Source organism: Mesoplodon bidens (genome assembly GCF_964165515.1).
Source record: "Mesoplodon bidens genome assembly, chromosome: 13".
In the NCBI taxonomy this organism is placed as follows: domain Eukaryota; kingdom Metazoa; phylum Chordata; class Mammalia; order Artiodactyla; family Ziphiidae; genus Mesoplodon; species Mesoplodon bidens.
The window spans coordinates 65,023,912-65,041,683 of NC_138169.1; the positions used below are offsets into that span (position 1 = coordinate 65,023,912).

Here is a 17,772-nt window from a genome sequence, read left to right on the forward strand (position 1 = left end):
TCACTTCTCTGATTACATTTACTCTTTGGAACTTGGGGAAGGCCTAGGAGGCTGAAATTTTCCTTCAGGTAGAGGACATGGGAGGGGGTAGGGTCTGTTCTGGGAAGACCCCATAGGGTCCTGCTCAGTTACAGTGAGGGATGGGTGGCATCAGGAGTGAAGATAGGGATCTGGAGAACTTGTTGCAGAGATCATCAGCCAAGGGCAAAGAAGCGAAGCTGGGTCAAGTAGAGCATTTTCTGTCTATGGAATGAATCATATAGGAAACAACAAAGGATGAAGACCGGAGCTAGTTGACTTAGAGAAATTCCATCGCTGGAGTTGTTGGTCAATGGGGGCTTCTTGGTGCCACCTGATTTCGGGGTGTGGGGCTTAACTCCAAAGGAAGTCAACCTCCCAACACAGACCTTCCAGTGTGCCTGGCTCTGCAGAGCCCCTGCCTGGGGAGAAGCCGCTGCCATCAGGCTGGCAGTGGCGGTGGCAGCTCACTAGTATAGAGGCTTTGAGGAGAGAGCCACGGGCTAGAGCAGCAGAGCCCTGGCTGCCCTGTACCTGACCACACAGCTCTGTCAAACACCAGCAAAGTGAGGGCCCAAGCCTGGGGGAGGCCAGGGGTCCCCCTGACTCGTACTGGGTACACCAGCCAGGACACTCACTCCAGTGGCTCACTCCAGCCTCCAAGCTGCCCAGGATGACCAACCGAGGGGGATGGCGGGGAAGGGGACCCTCTGCAACCCTCTCTGGGATTGGGCCTTCCACCCGTTTGTTCCATGTCCTGGCCGGGCAAATAATGCCACCCCTTTCATCCTCCATCTCTTCCAGAATGGCAGCAAAGACACCTCTCTGGACATGCTGGGAACAGATATCTGGGCTGCCAACACCTTTGATTCCTTCAGGTGAGCTCCTCTTCCTCTTGTTGTGGTGTGTGGCTCCGGCTGGGACCCCAGCTTCCTGGTCCTTATGCCCTGAGGGGCCTTTGGGGATTGAGTTATTGTTGAGAGTTCATTGATCAAGAAGTGGAGAGAAAGACAGGAGGGTGAAGTAGGAAGGATGAGGCTGGAGGAAGGAGGTCAGAGAGAGAAGGAAGGAAAATGGCGGTGGGGGAACGGCACGTGGCAGATGTTAGGCAGGCTGCGTTAGAGCTGAGGACGGACAGCTGTGGCTGCACACCCCACCCCTCCCACCAGAGGTTATGGAAGGCGGGGGCTGGGGCGTGCGGAGAGGAGTCCAGAGAAAAGGAAGAATTGTCCGTGCTTCAGACTCTAGAAGCTTTCTGACGGGCCAAGTTGGAAGGGCAGGTATTGGCTAGGACGTGGGGATGGTGCCCCTGAAGGGTTTGCTGATGGGCTCTTCTGTCATGGTGTCCACTTCTTTGGAGAGTGATGGCCTCAGACCATGGATGGTGGTGGCCCTTTAGCTCAGCTCTGCCCCGGCCCTGGAGCTGGCCAACTCTGGCTGTGCTCCAGGCTCACCCTGGCTCTGGCTCAGGCTTGCCCAGTATGGAAGTGCCGTGGGTCTCCTGAGACTGGTACCTGGGGGACCTGGCCTCCTGCTTTCCCGACTGACACACTCTCCCCAGGCTTTCCAGTGTTTCAGGTGGACCACTGTAGAGCGAGCATCAGGCCCACACTTGTGTTTTATAGGCATCTATTATCATACAGCAGGGTTGAAGAGAGGGGAAGGCTACACAGGCAAGCACTTGCCCTGTTGTCTGTGAGCGCAGAGCTGACATTTCAGGCTCCATTCTGAGTGAGGGTCCCTGCCTGACCCCTGCCTGTGGCCAGTGGGCACTCCTTCTTCCTGCCCACCTCTTTCTGAGGTTCCCTGCCTGGGGTGTGCTGGGGTGTCTCATCCCCATCAGTAACTGGGCTTGTCACATTTCTCACCCTCCCTCGCCCTCTAGTGGTGCCACCTGGGACCTGCAGCCTGAAAAGCTGGACTTCACCCAGTTCCACCGGAAGCTCCGACACACGCCCAAGCAGCCCCTGCCACACATCGACCGTGAAGGGTAAGGGGGACTCTCACGTAGGGGCTGGTGAGGTGAGGGACAGCTGTGGCTATACCGGGGCAGAGAGGCGCCTTTCCTTGGGCAGGCTGATGTCCAGAGGCTCAGTGGCTCAGACCTGCAGGTTCACTGGCCTCTCTCCAGAATCCCTCCACCCTTCACTGCCCGGCCCCCTCCAGCCACACTGCCTGCGCCCCTTCCTGACCACTCACAGTGGCCCTGCTTGCCAACAGTCTAGAGCAGTGGGTCTCACCTTGATAAGAACAGGGATCACTGGGTCCACCTGCAGAGTCTCTGATTCAGGAGGTCTGGGGTGGGGCCTGAGAATTGGCATTATTCACAAGTTCTCAAGAACCGCTGATGCTGCTGGTCCAGGGGCCCCACTTTAAGACCCACTGGGGTAGTGGTTGCTTTCACTCGGTCATCTCACTCTTTGCTTAGTTCATGCATCAGTGTTTACTTTCCCTTTTAGAGATAGTGTCAGGGCCTGGGTTGACCTCCAGACAGGAATGTGACTCCAGCCACACACAGGGGTGTGAGACAGATGATTTCTTTTCTTCCTTCCTTCCTTTCTTCCTCCCTCCCTCCCTTCCTTCCTTTTAAGATAATTTTTACTGAGGTAGAATTCACATAACATAAAATTAACCATTTTAAGGTATTCAACTCTGTGGCATTTAGTACATTTATAATGTTGCATAACCACCACATCTATCTAGTTCCAAAACATTTTCAACACCCCAGTATAAAACCCATACCCATTAAGCAGTTATTCCCATTTCCCCGCACCCCTACCCATGGCAACCACCAATTTGCTTTCTGTTTCTATGAATTTATCTATTCTGGAGATGTCTATCTATACCTACCTACCTATCTCTATATAGATATATAGGTATAGATATCTGGAGGTATATATATATATATATATGTATGGAATTCCATATATATATATATATGTATGTATATATGGAATCATATGTGGTCTTTGTGTTGGGCCTCTTTCACGCGGCATAATATTTTTGAGGCTCATCCACGCTGTAGCTTATATCAGTACTTCAATCCTTTACATAGCTGAATAACATTCCATTGTTTATCCATCTATCTGCTGATGGATATTTGCGTTGTTCCCATCCTTTGGCTACCATGAGTAATGCTATTATGAACATTCATGTATAAGTATTTGTTTGAGTCTCTGTTTTCAATTCTTTCGGGGTCTTTGACTGGGAGTGGAATTGTTGGGTCACGTGGCTAATTTCTGACACCAGTTCTGACGTGTGTGTATTTTTTTCCCAAAATCCACAAGCAATTCTTCAACACTAGCTGGGTGTCCTATAATTCAATTCAATTCTGACACTGTCTCCCTGGATACAGCACCAGATACCAGTAGAAGTCCAGGTTGCTACTTGTGTTTCTGATCAACTGGCTATAAATCAGAGGTTCCCACAACCTCTCCTGGAGTTTGTTTAATTTGCTTGAGCAGCTCACAGAAGTCAGGAAAATATTTTACTTACCTGATTACAGTTTATCATGTAAGGATATAACTCAGGAACAGCCACATGGAAGAGATGCATAGGACACAGTATGGGGAAAGAGGTGCAGAATTTCCATGCTGTCTCTGGGTGCACCATTCTCCCTGAATCTCCACATGTTCACCAACCCAGAAGCTCGCCAAACCCCGTCCTTCTGGGTTTTTAGACAGGCCTCACTACATAGGCGTAATTGATTAAATCATTGGTTACTGTTGATTGATTCAATCTCCAGCCCCTCTCCCCTCCCTGGAAATCTGAGGTTGGGGATAAAAGTTCTTACCCTTCTACCACAGGGTTGGTTCCCCTGGCAACCAGCTCTGATCCTCAGGTGACCTAGGGACTTTCCAAATTTCACCTCATTAACATAACGAAAGACACCTTGATCACTCTCCCCTTAGGTAATTCCAAAGATTTTAGGAGCTCTTTGCCAAGACTGGAGGTGAAGATCAGATACATCTTATCATAAATCACAATATCACACGTGGCAATTCTATGTTTTAACTTTATGAGGAACAGCTAAACTATTTTCCACAGCAGCTGAATATTTTATATTCCCAACAGCAATACACAGGGGATCCGATTTTTCCACATCCTCGCCAGCACTCGCTATTTTCCATTCTTTTCTTTTAATTATACTCATGGCTTTTATTTTTCCTTCCAGTCCTTCCCTGCCCACCCTTGTCTCCCTGTCACTTCAAGCTAAAATGTAGCTGATATTATGGGCTACATTCCTGCATCTCACCTGTCCCCCTGCTAACTCTGCCCACCCCACTCACACCCAGTGGTCACCCTCCTCTTGACGGCAGTGGTTTTACTGCAATGTAAGTGTGACAACCTGGAGATGCTCGCATCCTTATTTCAGAGATGAGAGAAACGAAGCTCGGAGAGGCACAGTAACCTGCCCAAGTGGCAGACCTGTGATTTGAGCCCTTCTGACGCCATCCAGTGCTCAGGCTCAAGGATACAAGAGTATCCTTGAATTGGCTTGCTCCCCTTAAAATTTTATGTAAAATTATGTGCACATGTATATTTTGGGGGGCAGGGGCCCATCACTCATATCAGACTTTCCCAGGGGACACCATCTTCTCCCCATACCTCCTTTTTCCACTGTCCTGCCCCTGCCTGTGAGGGTCCTGTCCAAGCTCTTGGGATGGTTTTTTCGAGTAGAGAGAGAAGTTGCCCTTGAACATGGAGGCATCCTGTTAGGAGGACATAGTGCAAAGCAGAGTCACAACCACGGGGCTCCCTTGGCCCTGCCTGACACCCGTCCACCCGCTCACCATGCCCTCAACCCTCTCACTCAGCAGCACTGGGGCCATTTTCCCCCTGAGCTGCTTGGCTGCGCAGGGCTGTGCCCTCCACACTTCTGAGTTTAGGAAAGCTGACCTTTGCTCAGCAGGTCAAGTTCAGGAGCTGCTTGTCTGCAGAAGTGATGCTCCCCGTCTGCCCTGTGGTGGGAGCCAGTTAGAGCTTGCGGTGTGCCATGGGAAAGGGAGGAGCATTGTGCACTTCTGAAGCCCAGTTACGAGTCCTGCTGGGTCCCCAAATGGTGAGGGACACACACTGTATACAATACGGTCCCAGAATAATGCCCAGAAGCGTTATTTCTATTCACTCTCCTGTTAAAAAGAGACATGAACCCATTCATGATTGAGACTATGCATACACGTTCCGAGAGTACAGGTATAAAATAAGGGCCAGGTGTGCAGTTACGTAAAGTGAATGCGGGGGGCACATGTAGAGAAGTGAGCACCGTGGGGGGATGAACTGTCTGCGGAAGCCTTCTGGAGAGAGGTGGCATTTCCCTGGGAAGCGCCCATCTCTCCTTTGTCCCCTGGGGCCACATGGATGGCAAAACCAGTGGGGAAACTGAGGCCCAAAGGACAGAAGTGATGACACTGCCTCATGGACTGAAGGTGTCCGTTGGGGAGCGAGTGATGAAGTCAGGCTTTCCGAAGGCGTCTGCACCAGTTCACACAAATTAACGTCCTAACAACACAATGTGGCAGTAGTGACAAATGACTCTCCAGGGAAGGAAAGGTTCCCCCTGTGCTGAGGGCCCTTGTCCCTTCTGGAGCCAGAGGAACTGGCCACACCTGCTCACCACCAGGCTCACTCACTCAGAGGAGCCGGCCAGATTTGCTGACAGTGCCCCGGGGTCTCCCATAGACACCTGGCTCTCTGACCAAATCCCATCTCTCCTGGGATCCTGGGGAGTTTGGGTGCAGCGTCCTGTGACCACCTTGTGGCTAAGCCAAGAACTGTGTCACCCTTGGAGTCCGGCCTTTCTGGGGATGGACTCCACATGCCCAGCCACGGCAGCAGCCCTTGGAAGTAGGGTACCACTCGGTTGCCAAGGCTTCCCGCAGCCCGTGTTTCCACGGAGGGACAGAAATCAGAGGAGGTTGTTACCTTGGAAACCCTGTTGGCAGCAGTGACTCAGCTGGTCTGTAGCAACCTTCTGCCCTTGGAACCTGCCTGCCGTCCCTCCAGGGAGTTCTGAGCCCCCGACAGGGCAGGCCTAGGGGCACAGCAGCCCTCCTTGCCGACCCCAGGGGCTGATGAGGTGAGACTGAAAGGCTGTGCCATGATGTGCTAGGCTGGTGCCCGAGGGTGGTTGGAGCCAGAGGTGTGTTACATGTTCACATGACCTGGGGGAGGGGTGTCAGCCCCAGAGTCCCCAGTTCCCTCCCCCCCACTGCCCCGGCACACAGGGAACACAGATGTCTGTGAGCAGGTGGTGTCGTCACGGGCCAGCCTGTCTCTGCCAGGCAGACTTGTTAGTTGAAAGGCAGCTGGATGTTTCCAGACCTCTCTCCACCTCCTCTGCAGCCCTGCACATCACCACCAGGCTGGAGGCTGAAGAGGCAAGAAGTCCCCGTACACCCCTCCCACCCCATCTCCACCGGCCAGAACCCAAGCTGTGCTCCCAACCCTAGCCTTCCAGCGCCATCTTGCCCCTTGGCCCCCTCCCCCACCCCTCTGCTGCCGCAAGAACCCTGCCCTCCTTGCTGGCAACACCCTTGCGCTTAGCCCCAGGCCTTTGCCTTGCTGCCCTCTGCCTGGGACGCTCTCCAAGATTCTCTGCTGGACCATAGCACGTCCCACCTCCCCCCCACCTCCTCCCCAGGCTATTCTAGATGCTGCCCCTCTGGGAGGAGCTGCTCCGCGTCCCACCTCCCCCCACTCCCACGTCCTCACTTGCCACCGAGCACTACCACTGTGCTGTGACACGGAGGGCCCAGACCAAGCCGGAGCCCCCAGGGACACAAGCGTATGTTGAACGAGGCGTAGATCCTATCCCCCACCCCTTCCCCCAAGCTGTGCTGAGTTTTGTAGCCACCCCGTTTCTCTTCCTTGGAGTTTCAGGGTGCCTCTGTGCACGGGACTTTCATAGCACTTATCTCATGCTGCCCCCTACTGGTGCTCAGGTTCACTGCCCTGTAGACGGGCTCAGGACTCCTTGGCTAAGAGCTGTGAGCTGTCTGAGGGCAGGAGCCACGTGGGATTTATTTTCCACGACTCCAGGAAAACTTGACAGGTCCAAAAACACAAGAGAGGCTTGGCAAATATTGGATCAAATGAACTAATTACTCTGAAATTTGAGAGTTGCATTAACTCTGGAACTGGAAAATGCTGCCACCAACCCATCAGGTAGCCCTCACCATACCTGGGCCAATAATAATAACAATGCATAATAGTAATAGTAACTAATACTTACTGTGCACTGTGCATACACCAATCCCGGTTCTAACCGCTTATCTAAAACTCACCACAGCTTAGGGAGGTAGGAGCTGTTATTATCTTCACTTCAACAGATGAGGAATCTAGAGGCCCAGAAAAACTGAGTAACTTGCATGAGGCTGTGTTGGCTCTAGAATCTACGCTATTAATCAGTCACTGCACTGCCTCTGTGCCCCAATAACAATAACAACAAGGACAGTAAATATAACAGTCTTAGTAGCACTAATATATTTCCCTTGTTATTTGTTTTGTTATAATTTTACTGAATTATTGCCTGTATTTACCATGATAATATATTTTCTACATATACCTTTATTATAGCATTTACTGTATGCTGGGCACAGGTCTAGGCACTTCAATACATTAACTAATTTAATCCTCCAACCACCTTGTGATGTTAGGCGCTAGTAATTATCCCCATTTTACAGATGAGGAAACTGAGTTACAGAGAGGGAAAGTGACTTGAGCAGGGCCACCCAGTTAGTAAGTGATGCCACTGGGGTTCCAAGCCCTGCAGCTCCAGAGTCTGCACCCTCAAATATGTGGAAGATGTGGGCCTTTGCCAGTGAATCGGGGTCAGCACCTCTGATCTGAAGCTGTGCCCACCCACAGAGGACATGAAGGCAAAGCATCGGCATCTGAGCGGGCTTGCTGGACTGGCAAAGTCAGGCCCGGGAGGGAGGAAGCCCTACTGGGGGCCTGTGTGACCTTGAAAAAGTTGCTTGATCTCTCTGTTCATTTGCTTTCCCCTTGGTGTAACCGGGCAAAATGATGGGTTTTTGCAGGATCTGTGATACGCTTTGGGGCGTTCATTGGCAAGGCGCTTAACTTCTTTGCCTGGAAAGGTCAAGGGGAACTCTGGTATCCTTCACCTCCCTAGGGGATGGATGCCTTGTTAGTGCCTCTGCCCCACCCCAGGTCCCACATTCCTGCCTGCACAGAGTCCTTTGTCCTCAAGGAAGGGCCTGTGTTGCAGGCCTGAGGGAGGAGGGCACTTCTCCAGGGCCATTTCCCCCAGGTGGGACAGGCTGATTCTTCGGCCTTGAGAGAGAGTAGGACCTGGTGTCTCCTGACCACCCCTGCTCTTCCTGCTTACTGGGCCTGGACAGGATGCATGAATGAGCTGTCCTTTCAATGTTATGTCTTTTCTGGTCCAGGTGTGGAAAAGGGAAGCTGGAAGATGGGGATGGAATCAACCTGAATGACATCGAGAAGGTTCTCCCGGCCTGGCAGGTAGGTGCAGGGGCAGAGTCTCCACACACCCCTCCCCCTGCCCTCGGCCTGCTCAGGGCCTAAACTCTCCCACTGGCCCCTTGTTCCTGCAGGGTAGAGCTGGATGTACTGCAGTGGTAGGTGGGCCGGGGTGGGTACCTGCCTTGGTGCAGAGTGTCCCACTGTGATGTGTGTGTGGCAGCCTGTGCTCAGCTGTGCCACAGGTGCTGGTGGCAGACCTGACGTGGATGAAATGGCCCATGCACTGGCAACTCAGCAAACTGGGAAGCTTTTGTCCCGTGACCTGAAACGTCTGAGGTGAGGCAACCTGCAGCGTGTTCCGGTGGGACTGGCAGGGCTGTCATGGTTTCACATGCGGTCAGGGCTATTTTTAGGCCTTTGAAAAGTGGAGTTGTCCTGCCAGCCTCCAGGTGTCTGGTGTGCTTGATGGTTTTGTCATTGATTGGACTCCTTTCCCTGAATCGGGCCGGGCTCCAGGACAAGAGGATTTACTCAGCAAAGAGACAGCAAATCGAGGTCCCTAGATGCTTCTGGTGCTGGGCTTTGGGCAGAAGCCGTAGGAGTGTAGCTGCTTCCGGGAATGAGGCTAGGCCTGCAGAGGAGGGGAGCAGCAAACCCTCCTCCATGACCGATCCTGCCCCGCGTGACCTTGCACTCACCACATCACGCTTTCCTCTCTCTTCCCAGTCTGTCTGGCTGTGTCAGCTGCATCCATTCTTCTCTTCCAGCTCCCTGCAGGACTTACCCCCTTTTTGGTTGAGTGTTTATGCCTTGGGCCTATTAATGAGAGGCAATAGACTGAACAGTCAAGGCCTCAGCAATCTGATTGGGATGTGACTTGGGCTGGTTTTCCCTTGTGTTTCTTCCACTTGGAGTCTGTTGAGCTTCTTGCATCTGTAGGTTTATAGAGTAGGTTTATATCAAATTTGGAAAAATTTCAGCCATTATCTTCCTCACCTCCCCCAGAACCCACCCTCTGCAATTCCAATTATATGCACGCTGTGCTTCTTCATATTTTCCCATGGTTCACCAAAGCTCTGCTTTTTTTTTTTTTAGTCTTTTTTTCTGTGTTTCATTTTGGATAGTTTCTATTGCTATGTCTTCAAGTTCACTAAGCTTTTCTTGCAGTGTCTAATCTACTGTTAATCCTGCCCTGTATATTTTTCATTTAAGATATCATATTGTTCATCTCTAGAAGTTCAGTTATGGATTTTTTTTTTTTTGGTATTTATCTTCCATTTCTCTCCTCTTCATGCTCATGCTTTCTCCTATCTTCTTGAGCACATGGAATACTTTATAGTAGCTGTTTTAATGTCCTTCTCTACTAATTCTGTCATCCATGTCATTTCCCAGTCTGTTTCTGTTAACTGATTTTTCTCTTGGGTATGGGTTGTGTTTTTCCTTGCATGCTTGGTAATTTTATATTGGATGCAAGATATTAGGAATTTTAGGGTGTTGGATATTATTATTATTAATTAAAATATTTTGAACTTTATTCCAGAACACAGTTAAGTTACTTCAAGAGTTTGATCCTTTCTAGGCTTGCTTTTTAAGCTTTGTTAGGTGGGAAGGCTTTAGAGCAAAATTTGCTCCACTACTGGGTCAACAGCCTTCTGAAGTTGCCACTCGGTGCTTTATGTCCTAGGAGGTATATTTCCACCACGTCAGCTGGGAATACAAACTATTTCCAGCCGTGTGTGATCTCAGGGGATTACGCCATCAATTTGTTGCAGGTAGCTTTCCACCAGCCCTGGAAGTTTCCTCACATACATGCACAAATTGGTGCTCAGCCAAAGACTCAAGGGCCTGCAATTTCTGGATTTCTCTCTGTGTGCAGCTTTCTCCTCTCTGGTACTCTGCCTTCCAAATTCTAGTGGCCTTGGACTCCCTGAATTTTGAACTCTGTCCCCTTAACTCATTGAGACCACCGGGCTCTGTTTGGACTCCTCCCTGCCTTGCAGACTGGAAACTCACCAGGCACCAGGCTGGGGCACATGTAGGGCTCACCTCATTATAAGGGAAAGTGTGGTGACTTTATGGTGGAGAAACCTGTCAGGCTCCAACCTGACCAGGTGATCAGGGTTAACATCATTAGTGTGGGGTGAGTGGACACCGTGTGCCCCTGATGTGCTGCATGGAGGAAGCCCAGCATCATTTCTGGGGTTTTCCTGCCAAGAAAGCACAGCCTGCATCTGGTCATGAGGAACCAAATGGAAAGGGCATCTTGTAAAACTGCTTGGACATGAAAGACTGAGGACTCTCCCAGATTGAAGGGGATTGAAGAGGCAGGCAACTAAATGCAATATGTATTCCTTTCTGAGATCCTGGACCATAAAGAAATAGAGACCTTGTTGGACAGTGGGAGACTGTGAGTTGGGGTCTGTAGCAGTAGTGTTTCTTGGCTAGAAGTGTCCTGATTTAGGGGCTACATGATGGTTAGGCAGGTGAGTGTCCTTGTTGTTGAGAAACACACGCTAGAATATTTGCGGGATATGTGGCCTCATGTCTGCAGCGTGTCCTCAAATGGTTTAGAAAAAGATGAATGATAATGAGTTTGTAGATCCACAGAGGGAGAGAGGAGCCGGAGTGAGGGGGATGGGGGTTGGGGGGAGGGGCTCTTTGCACTGTTCTTGCAACTTTCCTATGCTTGAGAGAAAAATAATCAATAGGGTCTAGGCCATGATGTGTAGGTCAAAGGCACAGAGTATCGGCTAATGAAATACCCTCTGGCCTGGATCTGTACTAAATTCTCACAGCTAGTATAAAAGCTAGCCCTGCTGCAAAAGTCAAAAGGTAAAGTACTTAGAAATCACCACTTTATCACTCCATTCCTAAGTGCCTACAGCATTCATTATTGATAGAAAAAGTACATTTGAGAGACACTGACCTAGGTGAGGAGCCCCCTGCCCTAGGAGAGGTGTTGACCCCTCAGTGGCCTTTGAGCCAGAAACCTGGGGCATCCTGGCCAGAAAAGTTACAGGTGTGATCACATCTCCTGTTGGGTGACTGCCTCCCAGCTCCTTGGGGAGCACAACAGAGGGCCTTTCACTCCCGCTAGAAGGGAGAGGGAGCCAGGCCCTTACCTGGGGGAGGCAGCGGAGTGCAGGGGTTAAGGGCTTGGTGTCTGGACACCATGGCATCCTGGCCGTGCCACTGACTAGCCAAGGGCTCAGGCTAGTTACTTACCTTGCTCTGCCTGCTTCCTTCTGTGTAAAATAGGATAATAACAGTATCTACGTCTTAGGATTGTCTGGAAGATAGAGCACGTGAATTCACGTGAAGCACTGAAAACACTGCCTGGCACATAGGAGGTGCTCCCTCTGCTGGTGGACAGGCTCTGGGGCTCCCCACTTTCTTAGGAGGTGGGAGAGGGAGCTATTTCCTATACCCCATCTCCACCTTGTGCATTTGTCCTGAGTGGCAACCCAAGGAGTGCAGAAAGATTGCATCAAAGGTCACAAGAGTCAAAGGATAGGCGTCTGCCACAGACGTGCCAGTGACCTCCCTTCTGTGGGCCTTGGTTTACTCATCAGTAAAATGACACAGTTGAACTAGATTAGAGGTTTGCAAACTGTAAAGCTCTGGGATTTTCCAGAGGCGTCTCAGGGACGCTTCTGGAGTGGAGAGTGGGGTGGCTGAAGAAGCAGGCTCGAGGGGACCCCCACGCAGGCTCTCCCAGAACAGCTCAGCCTGTGTCTCTAAACCAGTCTTCTACAAATGGTTTCATTCGAAGATATGGTTCCACTACTGAACAGATTTTGAAAACCATCCGACCAAGGTCCTGCTCAGGTTTCATATTCTAGGGTTTTCTCTCTCTCAGGAACAATCCATCAGCAAACATTCTTGGTCTCTAGGCACTGCGTGAGACATCAGCTCTTAGAGGTGACGTGAATGGAAGCCTACTGCCCCTGGTCTCCATTCCCAGTCAGGATCTACACAGCAGACGGGCTTTGATACTCACACACACCAACACTTTGAACCAGCTTTGCCCTCAGAAAACTACCAACAGACAAGTCCCTGAGCAGATCTACAGCTTTCCGGGTCTTACCCCAGATCCACTGTATTAGCTCTCTATTGCTATGTAATAAGTTGCTCAAAATTTAGCAGCCTAAAACAATAAATACTTGTTATCACACACAGTTTTTGAGGGTCGGGAATCTGGGAGCATCTTAGCCAGGTGGTTCTGGCTCAGGGTTTCTCACAAAGCTGTGATCAAGGTGTCATCTGGGGCTGCAGTCATCTGAAGGCTGGACTGGGGCTGGAGGACTCACTACCATGGTGGCTCCCTCCCATGGCAGAGGGCAGGGAACTCGGTTCTACCCTGGCTGCTGGCAGAAGGCTTCATTCACATGAGCCTCTCCATAAGCCACTTGAGTGTCACATCATGGCAGCTGGCTTCCTCCAAAAGGAGGGAGGAAGGAAGAGAGACAGATAGACAGACATAGACATATCATGGGTGAGAGAGTGGAGGGCATCCAACACAGAAGTCCTAATCTTTTCTAACCTAATCTTGGAAGTGACATACTCTCACCATGCCACAAGCTATATACGTTGATTGCACAGACCAACCCTGGTACAATGTAGAAGGAACTATACAAAGGTGTGAACATCAGGAGGCGAGGTCAGTGGGGGCCATCCTGGAGGCGGTGACCTCACCCACTGATTGTACCCAGGAATCTGTATTTGTTAAAGCATCACAGAATATCTGCAGTTTTATCAAGATTATCCACAAGAGTTGAAAAGTTGTAGTTGATCATGCTCAGGGCTTGACGTCTCTTTGGGGTGTTTGCATTTCATATGGTACCATTAGGACAAGGCCAACAGGCCTCCTGATCCCAAAACATATATCTCTGGTGGTAGAATTTGAGGTCTAGTGAGAGAGAACGTCAGGGTGATTGTTTTCTGAATTTTCCTAGTGTTCTCCTAGACAGGGCTGGCTGGTTCCGTTGTTTGGCCTTGGGGCCTCAGGGTCAGCTAGCCTAGCTATTGGCATTTGGGGTGGGACAGATCTTAATTGTGTGGACCTGTCCAATACGTACAGGTATTTAGTGTTCCCAGTTTCAACCACTGAATGCCAGTCACTGGGGAGAGGGCAGTCACGGTGACCACCAAAAACACCTCCCGTTTTCAAATACATCTGGGAGACAGCATGCACCCAGCTGAAGACTGCTGAATGGGAGGGAAGCCCCACCCATAGTCTGGGGACCCCAGCCCATCCACAGCAGTCAAGGGCCTGAGCAGAGATGAGTGGGCTTCCTGGGGACTGTCTTAGACAGAAGTCAGGCTTTGAGGAGAAGAAAGAAACCTAGAGCCTCCCCTCCCCTCCTGGAGGCAGGAAGGAACAAAAATAGGAGGACGCAGGGAGAAGGTTGGCCTGAAGCTCATTGCCCACCTGCCCTCCACTTCTTTCACCCAGAAGAAGAGAGGCGGATATTTGTCTTAACGTTCAGTCCATCCTTCTGCCTGTGAGTTTCTACCATCATTTCCCAGCAGAACTTTGACATGAACCTGGCTATGCTCTTGTTGGTGTGATAACTAGGGCGTATGTCTTTTTTTTTTTTTTTTTTAACAAGACAGAATTTTTCAATCATCTGCTGTGTTCAGATACTATAGGCCATGGCATGATATTAAACAAACCCCCAAATCTCAGAGGCCTCACACACAGGATATTATTTGTCACTTACTGAGATTTCTGCTGAGGGTCTAGCTACCCTCCAGGGCAGCTCCTTTCCAAAGCAGGGGCTCAAAGGTCCAGTTGGATTCCATTCTGTGGCCCTACCATCTCAACCCACAGTACCCAGGTGGCCCTGGCAGGGACAAAGAGAGAGCTGGAGGGTCATGATCTGGGTCTCAAATGCTTTGACCCAGAAGTATCATTTGTACTTAGCCCGTTGGACAGGACTAGTCCCATGACCCCATCCAGGGGCAGAGGGGCTGGCGGAGAAGGAGGCAGTCAGGTCAGCAACGGCGCTTCTGCCCCGATTTCCTCTTTCCTTCGCTTGTTCTCCTAACTCTTCTTCATGGACAGGGGCTTTGCACCAGCCTTCTAGAGAGAGAGAGAGAGAACTGCATGAGATACAGCTGCCAGGAGCGGCACAGTCTAGAAGAGAAATGAGACCTGTGCTCTGATGACAGTAATGCACTGCTGCAGCTGTCAACGCCTGAGCGAACGCTGGTGCCTTGCCCAGGTCAGTGTCCCCGTAGAGGGAAATCTGGTCGCCTCCCTGCATGCTCCATCTGCCTCTCCAGTGCCGTGCAGTGTCTGCAGCCTGGGGCTTGAAAGAATGGCTGAGTCAGGAGCCGAGGGCCCCAGTGGCCCCCCAACTTAATGCCTGTTGTAGATCTCTGGGAGCTCTAGCTTGTCTCTCACTGGGATTCACCCATGGGGCACATGTCACAGTGAGTGGTCCTCGGTGGGAGTGCCTCAGTCAGAGGTCAGCTGCTGATGCCTGGGTGCCTGTCCACGCCCCCCTCCAGCCAAAGCCAAGGACTCGATCCCTGGTGGTCCCACCTGGTTGTGTTTGCACAGTGGGCAATGAATCCAGGAACCCCACTGCTGGGACTCAGGCCCCTGGAGCCACCCAAGAACCTGAAGCAGCGGGGCAGACAGTAGGTACCCACATCCGCCAGGCACAGTTCTCCACCCATAAGAGGCGTTTAGTTGGCTAGTAAAGGCTGATGCTGGTGATGTGGACTGTCCCCAAGGTCTGCCTCCCTGTAGTGATAGTTGAGGGGGGAGAGAGAGTGAGCTGGGCTGGGTGACAGCCAGCAGCCAGATGTCAGCATCCCCAAACTCAGCAGCCTCGGGGGAGCTCTGATTGGAAAAGGCAGCTGGAGTCCCTGAACGTGGTAACATGGATTCAGGAGGACATCCATCATGGTTTCAGGCGGTGAAGCCACAGGGCAGGGCAGAAGCTGACACCTATACAACTGGGCTTAGAATGGAGTCCTGGGGGTCCCGCCTGCATTTTTGGCACCTCTGTTGTGAACCGTGGAAGGGGGTTGGCCAGCCTGCCGTATTGGCAGTGATGTGGACATTCCAGCCCCCATCGTTTGTAATCCCGCTCCCAGGGTGGCCCCAGGGTCAGGTATGGCAGGTGCAGAGGGACGGATGGCTGCGCCGTGATCTGCTCCCACTAGAGGGCACCAGCGCACCGCTCTGGAGACTCCGCAGTCACATTTGCAACGGGAGATCCCTTGTCCCTAGCAGCCGAAGGTGTCCTTGCCTTGCGGGTGCTCAACGTGCAAATATGGTGCTTAACATGGTCCCCAAAATGACGCAGGCCCTCCAGGCTCAGGCCTTCTCCCCAGAACAAGGGAGAAGAAGAGGCAGCGAAGGAGGCAACCGCACAAGTGAAGGAAGTACCTGTTTGGTCCAGGTGTCCCCTGCCATGCACAGGCCTGACATTCCTCCAGGGACCTCTCCCCCCACCTCCAATCCTCAGGCCCCTGGGAACACGTGGCAGCTCCCGGGAGGGCACACCCATTAAGCCTCTATCTGCTGCACAGACAAGGAGGGTGCTCGCCCACAGAGTGAGGCGTGCTGGTGGCCTTCCCCACACCAGACGGTTTCACCTGGGCCTGCAGGGGAGAGAGCCGCTGGTGTGGAGCTTGGAGAATTACAGTGCTGGCTTCTGCCCTTGGAAGGACAGGGGCTGGCAGGCAGTGCTGAGGGGATTGATGGAGCCCCATAAACTTGACTGAGTTCAATGCAAGGCAAGGGAACCGAATCTGAATGGGTTCTGGTCTCCCCTGGCGCTCCCCTCTCCTCCCCCCTGGTCCAAGACCTCCAGCCTAGACACCACCCTAGGCTCCTTCCCCCTGAGGTGTGGTGACTTGAACAGTTTCTCCTCAGGGCCCTGCAGAAATACTGCCTCTTTATTCCACACACGGCCCTGGATGCTTCTGCGTTTTAAACAAAACCCCAGTTGAAAGACATTGTTGTTGAGTTATCTCGTGTCTTGCCTAAGGCTTTCTGAAAGGACACATTTTGATCATTTTTCTTTGAATTCTCTGTCAGAAACGTTTCACCTGCTGTCTTTTGTCTGACAATGGGAACTGCATAACCCAACTTATTTTGCTTTCCTGTTAGGAAATTTTGAAACTAAATTCTGTGTCTGTCTGCAGTTAATTATGAGCTCACCCTGACCTGGTCAGGTCCGTTGCTCTAATCCTCTGGTGACTGACCTAGTTTAGTGCAGTGCATAATGTGTAGGCCCACTGATGTGAGGTCGGCATGGCGCACACACTGAACAAAGAACATGACTGAGTCGAGTGGGATTTCTGGCCTCCTGGATGTGCCCAAGTACTCTCTTCACATGGGACCCAGAGTGAGGACAGGAGACCAGCTAAAGGAGGGGGACAGTGAGGCTTGGGGTTCAGCACCCCATTTACCCTCTTGGCCCCGAATAAAGACAGGGTGAGAAACACCCCACCCCACCCGCCAGGAATCTGAGGGACATATGAGCTTTCAGAATGAAAATCACTGAGTGCTCGGAGGAATAAAAATGGTGGCAGATGCGGGAGCAGCCTTGTTCCTCCAGTAGGTGGCGCTGTTGCAGTGTGGACTCAGGGTTGGTGGGAAGGGGCTGCCCCACACTGGATTGAAGCGGCTGGAAGCCCAGTTCCCAGCCCTCCAGATGGGAAGGAGTGACTTTATCATTCCCTAGAGCTATACCAGCTCTGTGGCCAAGTCTTCTGGAAACTTCCAGGATATGCTAACTCACAGGCATGAGGATTATTAAAATATCCTGAGATGCCAAGGAGCAAAATCATGTAAAATCATGTAAAAAACTAAGTCCCCCCTCACAACCCCAGGCCTGCCCTCTTCCCCAAATCCTGCTTCATGTCCCATCTTGGTCCCATGAGAGGTCCGGTCTGACTTCATTAACTGAGTCCACCAGGATTGACTGGGCATCTTTCTGTGGACCAGGCATTGTCTTAGTCATAATGGACTGAGTTTAAACGCAGGGGCCGCTGCCTTTTCAGTGAACCAGGGCATGCAATTCTCCTAATGTCCCCGTAATGAGCATCTAGCAATGAATGACTGCAACGCAGTGCAAACACTGGCTAAGTGCCTTCCAGGCTCCAGGAACTGTGACGGTGCTTTCTTTTTCTTATCTTACTTATCCTCACATCGTCCCTGTGGAGGGTGTGCTGTTACTGATCTCCTTTTACAGACGATGCTATCTCTGGTCAGATGTCACCTTCTCAGTAAAGCCTTTTGAACACCCCATTCCGTACTCCCCATTCCCGCCCACCCCC

The 17,772-nt window shown here is 51.4% G+C and overlaps 1 protein-coding gene across 9 annotated transcripts in view; it reads left to right on the forward strand.

Annotated features, from left to right (window-relative positions):
- CTIF (cap binding complex dependent translation initiation factor) overlaps positions 1-17,772 on the forward strand; it is a 313,399-nt gene that overhangs the window by 110,418 nt on the left and 185,209 nt on the right. For all 9 annotated transcript variants that reach the window (XM_081253060.1, XM_081253061.1, XM_081253059.1 and 6 more), the window contains 3 exons: positions 823-896; positions 1,904-2,008; positions 8,433-8,508. In XM_081253060.1, the coding sequence (XP_081109186.1) occupies positions 823-896; positions 1,904-2,008; positions 8,433-8,508 (255 nt within the window). The remainder of the gene's footprint in view (positions 1-822; positions 897-1,903; positions 2,009-8,432; positions 8,509-17,772) is intronic.